The sequence below is a fragment of the Pteronotus mesoamericanus genome, unplaced genomic scaffold (genome assembly GCF_021234165.1).
Source record: "Pteronotus mesoamericanus isolate MK-2021 breed Mesoamerican mustached bat unplaced genomic scaffold, CSHL_Meso_final contig_2, whole genome shotgun sequence".
In the NCBI taxonomy this organism is placed as follows: domain Eukaryota; kingdom Metazoa; phylum Chordata; class Mammalia; order Chiroptera; family Mormoopidae; genus Pteronotus; species Pteronotus mesoamericanus.
The window spans coordinates 22,671,721-22,678,320 of NW_026555084.1; the positions used below are offsets into that span (position 1 = coordinate 22,671,721).

Consider the following 6,600-nt stretch of genomic DNA (forward strand, 5'->3'; position numbering starts at 1 on the left):
CTAGGGGAGAGCCCTTCCTTTCCGCTTCGAGCTTCAGGTGGCTGCTGACCATTCTTGGCCTTCCGTGGCTCATAGATGCAGCCCTCTCTCTGCCTCCGTCCATGAACAGCATTCTCCCTGTGTGCCCTTTTGTCTTCACGTGGCCTTCTTATAAGGGCGCTTTTGGATTTAGGGCCTAGCCTAATCCAGTACCACCTCATCGTAACTTGGTTACATCTTCAAAGACCCTATTTCCAAATTAGGTTACATTCACTGTAAAATGGGTTAGGACTTCAACATACCTTTATATGAGACACAATTCAACCCACGACAGATGCTTCGGTCCCAGTTTGATTATGCGGGTTTTTGAGTTTAGATGTGATTGAGGATGGACGAGACCTATTGAATTACAGTTAGAAAACAGGTCCCTCTGTGCCTGGGATGCTCGACGTGATGGGATGGAAAATTTTTTTTTCTATGTTCAGCAAGTTAAAGATTTAAAAACAGACAAGTTCATTTTGCATTATTTTTTGAAACTTGAAGACTTTAATTAGGACGTGCCATAGTAAAATCATGAAAAATCATGTGACTGGAAGTGGAAGATAGAAAAAATAGACATTATAGAATAAAGAATTTTAAAGATAAGAATTACTTTGATTTTGGTACTGAATTTGATTGTCCAGAGGCCTGGGCAGTAGATAGAACATCTCTTGCTAATGTTCCAAGTTTGTGATTTTGCCAGTCAGGGCAGCGAGTTCGCAGCGATGGAGTGTGCACACCGGGGCCCCGGGGCCCGAGCCCTGGGTGGCTCCTGCAGGGTACAGCCCGCTTGCTCCTGCAGCCTCTTCCTCAGATTCCCACGGGGCCAGATGCTCCATGGCATTCACTGTCTAGCTGCTGCTCCCCTTCTGTGCAACACCCGGTACATGTACATTCTTCAGTGGTGTGTCAGGAGTTATAAGTATTCCTCTCTTTTTAACTCACCACAAGTATAGTCTAAGGGTTGTTCATCAAAGGGGAAGTTTAAGTTCCCACTCTGATAGGACTAGATCAGGTTTGGCAATGTAATTAAACAAAATTCCTTAGTAATAACGTGCATTTGTGGCCATCATATTATGGTCACCATGTTTTTATGGTGCTCCTGTTTGTAAGGAATTGTGTGCAAGTTGGACAGATGGGTGATGGGTAAAGAGATATGTATGACTCTTTCTTGTCTTCAGGAAATTTGAAGGAGAAGACAAACAGGGACTAGAGGTTCACACAAAAATTGATAAAGGTTTGGCACCTACAGGAAAGAGTCTCTAAATGTATCATTTATTAGGACCTGGGCAGAGAGTGGAGAAGTTAAGAGGCAGGGATATGTGGAGAGGTTGCGTGGTGCAGGCCCCAAGCAATAGAGGCCTTCGTTTAGATTGTCCTGCAAGGCCCGTCAGACCAGGCTGCTCACCTGTCGTCTGCCCTAGCCTTGCCCTCGTTTCCCCGGGGCTCCTGGGCACTTGAATGGCCACTGGGAAGCCCCTGCTGCCCGCGGGAAGGGGTGGCCTGAGGGAAGCGCTCTGCACTGCTGGCTCCCGCGCGACTCAGGCGCGCACAGCCTCGGAGGGAGTTATTTTGAGTATTCCTCCAAAAGGGAGCTTTCATTGCATGTCTGTTAAGTGGGAATGCAGCCACAACTATGTCCTCAGGGCAGGGACCAGTGGTGAAGCCACCATACTTCTGGGGTGACCACAGGGCAAATAATGTACAGACATCATTTCCTTTGACTAATGTTTTGTAATACGGGTCCAGATGTGGGTCCTGAAAGTGAAATTCTTTGTCTAAGCTGAGATTTTAATTTAGTACCCAGATGGGGTAGGAGGTGAACTTCCAAAAAGCCTGTTTTACTCTGTGTGTCACTGTCCTGGATTCCTAGCAGGCAGCAGTTTCATTAGAAAAGCAGATTTCATCTTGACTCATCTGCCTCGGTGAGACGGGTGATACAACTTCGTAGGACTCAAAAGCCTGTCATCTCGCTGGACAGAGCAGGGGGTGCACTGTCCATTCGGCAGCAGCGGCCTGGCCGGGGCCATGGAAAACCTTGAGACAGTCTGCTATGGGGCCGGAGCTTTGTCCTGGAATTTCCTGGCCTTTGTCTGGTGTAACTCCGTGAACCCAGACGCCTGTTTTTAGAGTCTACTTCCTCGTAGGGGAAGAGCGCTGCTGCCTTCTGCAGCACTTCTGCTTTCTGTACCAAGCAGCCTCTTCCCCCTGTGGATCAGGGATCGGGGGAGCACTCTGGGCAGCTGTGTGTACCTGGCTCCCAATTGACAATACGCCCCCGGAAGTCACTTGCTGGTCACAGAGGCGAAGCTGTGACCATTGGGCATGAAAGTCGCATCTGCCAACCTGGCCCATTCACCCTGACCCTTGTTTCTCTCTCATGTTGCAGCAGAAAAAATCCTACCTGGAGCGCAGTGTGAAGGAGGCTGAGGACAACATCAGGGAGATGCTGATGGCACGAAGGGCACAGTAGGACTCCTCAAGGGGGAACTTCCCCTGACCCCTCCCATTCCTGCAAGGACAAGGGGCTTGTGCAGGGAAAGGGCCTCTGCTTTACCCTGATGGACATTTTATCTGGAGACTCTGCTAACCCTGTTTTCTACATCACCCTGCGCCCCTAAAAATCCCAACCCTGTATTTTTTATCCTAGCTCTGCCTGCTACCGCTGCTGAAGACACTCCTCTCCCCTGGGGGTGGGTCATGAACTCCCAGGAGAGAGGTGAAGGGAGCTAGGACTGGTAGGGGTGCTCTGCCCACAGCCCCTCCTAGCCGTGCTGGTCAGACAAATAAAAGGCACCTGGGCCGCTCTGTTAAGTTGCTTTTCTTGAGCTGAGGGGTGAGAACAGAGAGGCAGAGGCTACCTCTCCCTCAGCTCCTCCCTGTCCCTCTCTGGGGCTGTGGCCCTGATCCTTCTGCATCGAAGCCTTCCCCTCTTCTCTTTCCCCTTTTGAGAACATTCGAGTAAACCCCTTAAGCTCACAGCCGCCATGGAATGTGCAGATACGAGACAAAGGAGACCAGAGCATAGCTGACTTTAAGTGAGCAGGACAGCAGTTCCTCAGTGGCAGCCTGCCTAGAGATTCCTGCTTCCTCCCCAACCTTCCAAAAGGAAATTTAGTAATAAACCAGCAGCGCCTCTAAGACTGTCTCCCTTTGGTCAATGTCATAAGGTGGACGCTACAATCCTGAGGCTTCCTAGAGGCTTGGGGGAAGTGGTGTCTTGGAGCTGGCTTACATTAGCTCGGGGGAATTATTCAATCTTTAGGAATTTTGTTGCAAGCCATTTGTTAAACACAGCCATTATTAAAAATTAATAATTTAATTGTAAAGCTACATACTTTAAAGACCAAGGGTAATAAATATTTAGAACATACCCCCTCTTAGTAACTAAATCTGCCCATGATCCATGTTTTTGAGGTTAATGGTCTATTGTACCTGGGCCGTGGAACCACCACATAGCAGGGCACTCCTGCGCTTCTCTTTCTGACTCCACGTTCAGGACATCATGGTAGCTTGCAATCAGCTGTGTTGGGACCAATTACTCCACAGACATCAGGTGATGCTAAAAAAAATCATGGCGTTTTGTTTGTTTTTAAAGAGAGAGCTGGTAGTTAAAATATTTTAAGTACATCACTGCTCTGAGGGAAGGTGGGCAGGTGGAGGTAGCAGGGAGCTGTGAAGTGCAGCCTCTTGGGGCAGGCGGGGCAGGCCCGCTGAGGAAACTGCCTCTCTGCTACGGCAGCTCAGCGCCACCCTGTGGCCAAAGCTGATGGGTGGCCTGGCTGGCTAGCTTGAGTTATGACAGCTCTTCTCTCTGGGAGGTGTGTGTAAAAGGGGTGGGTGTGTGTTGGGAGGGCCCCGCTTTGGGCCTAGCCCCTACCCTGACTCTGGGCTCCAGCTCTCCCTCCTGCCAGGGGCAGCCCCTGGTTAGGAAGAGGCCCTTTCCTAGGCTCTGTGTAAAAGCGGGTCTGGCTCCCTGGGGAGCCCATCTTTGAGTGGGACTAGAGAGAGAATGCTGGCGTGGTGAGCGCCTCAGGACCTACTTTCCTAATAACACCCACCCTACTCAGGGAGCAGCCAGAATGAAAAGGTAAATACTGGAGAGTGGCCACCAGCTGAGATACCCAGGGCTTAAATTTTATCTGGAATAATTCAGACAGTTGAGGTTCAGACAAATTTATTGAAACATAGAGGGTGTTAGCAGAGAAATCATTCAGTGGTATGTTACATTATGCCACTACCTTGAATGTATAATTTAAAAATTATAAATATATATATATATATTTCATAACTAAGCCTTTGGCCAAAAAAACAAAAGGAAAGTCATTTAGCACATTTGTGAAAGGCCAACAGGAAATGGATTTTGAACATTAGAAAGATCAAGTCACTGAATTAAACAGCAGCAACCCCTGCTAATCTAGAATCCCACTGTGTTGAAGGTAGAAGTGTCTGTGCAGAGCTAGTCATTTATTTCAGCAATCAGAAGAGATGGAGGCAGGACACCTGTTGGAGGTGGCAGCAGGGCTGGCCGGACGGCAGGGCCGGGCCGGTCAGGTGAGCATGTCCCAGAGACAGCAACAACAGAGAGCAGTCCAGCAGGCTGTGAGGCAGGTGGACGGGCCCAGGTCATCCCTTCTTTGGTCTTCCACCACATACACTGGAGGGGAGAGGGGAGAGGGTGAGAACGAACCTGGCACAAGCCGTGCACCCTGCAGGCCCATGCCTCCCAGACCAAGGGAGGGCTCTGGCACAGAAAGCCACTGAGCAGGCGGGGGCCCTTTCTACCTATGCTGCTGTGGGTGATGAATGGAGGGAGGGTGGCTGGGCTCCGCGGCACACTTACCCTTGCAGGGACAAGCGCTAAGGAGCCCATACAGCCGCCCTGCACCAAGGCGGCCAGAGTTGAGAAAGGAAATGCCCATGCTATCTGGCCAGCATTGGCTGACCCCACTTGGTTTATAAACCAAGCAGCACTATGTCCTGTGGCATATACGGGGCTGGGAGGGCATTTCTTCAGATCAGATAAGCCCTCTTCCAAGAGTGAGAGTAACCAAAATCTCCAGAAAGGGGGCTTTAGTCCATAAAAGAATAACCGAAAATCTTGGTTTCTTATACCTGGGCAGTGCACAGTATCAGAGTGTGCCCCAGCCTCTGAGCTGCCACACGAAGCAGTGGGAGGCAGGATGGCAGGAGCCTGGCGCTCTCCCTTTTTCTCAGGATGGAGGTGGACACCTGAGCCCTGTCGGGACTGAGCGCTCTGTTATGAGATTTGAGTGCAAAGCAAACCCACAGGTCAAGGAGGACCCTAACCACCCTTGTCAGCTGACTTGCAGCCAGCATCAGCCTCTCTTCCCGTAAGGACATCCATAAAATGGCTGATGGTCAACCTCGGCCTCAGAGAATCTGTGGCCACTTTTAAGAAAATCTCAAAACCACCACCATCATGAAATTCAGTTACAGACTGTAAGGATTTTAAACTTTTTGAAAGTTCATGAATACATGAATCTTATAAATTAAATTAAACCACTCTTTTGGCAATCTTCTTTCAGTTCTATTTTGGCATATCTATTTTTATGTCTCCTCTGTAACTTCCTCTCTGTCGAGCCTGGTATAGTAGCTAGAATACAGTGGGTTAATAGTGAGCTTTCCCAAGTTCTCTCCTTGTATCAGCTGCTCTCCACAGAGACACCCCATTCCCTTCTCTCTGGGCACATGTTTAATCTCAGCAACATGGGCAAAGCTGTTCTGGGTCTGGGAGATAAGAGCCCCCACCAGGAAAGCCTAGTCCAAGAGAAGGCAGCCTGTTTATTCTGAGGCCTGTTAAGGTGTTTTGCCTGATTCAGTCCCAACAATAACCTTGGGATAGATATTACCATCATTCGTATTTCACAGGTAAGGAGCCTTACAGAGGTTAAGTCTCTTGCTCAAGTAAACATGACTAGGCAGGAGCAGGATCTGAGCCCAGGCCCAGTGGGGATAGAAAAGGGACCAGGAAGGAGTGGCTCCAGGATCGCCCTCTCTTACACCAGCCAGAGCCCACCCTCCCCTCTCAAGGCCTGGGCACCCCAGACCCTGGGGTAGCCGCAGGAGGAAAGCCCCAGGCAGGGCACCATCGCCATCTGCTAGATGACAAGCCCAAGTCCCCAACCTCCCCCTGATCCAGGATGGGCAGCTCTGGAAAGGGAAACTGAGGACACAGTTGGCCGTGGAACCCCTTGAATAACCCCTGCCTGTACTGTCCCCACTGGAGCACTGGCTGCACTGCCGCTGGGGTATAGGAAGGCCCCTGCCCTGCCAGGTCAGGAAGGAGCCTGCTCGGCCCAGGCCTGAGACCCAGCCCCAGGTTAGGCCGCCGTGTGGAAGGCCCTGCTGTTTCCCCGCTGCCGTTTATTGAGGGGTTCGTAAATGGGCCAGGACCCGCGCGGGGGGCTTCCACGCACAGTGCCACCCAGCCTCCCAGCCCCGTGGTACCGGGGTCGGGATGCCCTCTCCTCACCGCTCCCCCTCCCAGTTCCCCCCTCCTGTTGGAACCACTGAACCTCGGGAAGCCTAGGGAAGCAAACGTCCCAGTCTCACTTCTCT

At 50.8% G+C, this 6,600-nt stretch overlaps 1 protein-coding gene across 1 annotated transcript in view; it reads left to right on the forward strand.

The window, feature by feature from the left end:
• Positions 1-3,410, forward strand: part of PFDN1 (prefoldin subunit 1) — a 52,742-nt gene extending 49,332 nt beyond the window's left edge. The window contains exon 4 of the mRNA XM_054568347.1: positions 2,408-3,410. Within this exon, the coding sequence (XP_054424322.1) occupies positions 2,408-2,491 (84 nt within the window). The 3' untranslated portion in view covers positions 2,492-3,410. The remainder of the gene's footprint in view (positions 1-2,407) is intronic.
• Positions 3,411-6,600: the final 3,190 nt, after the last annotated feature.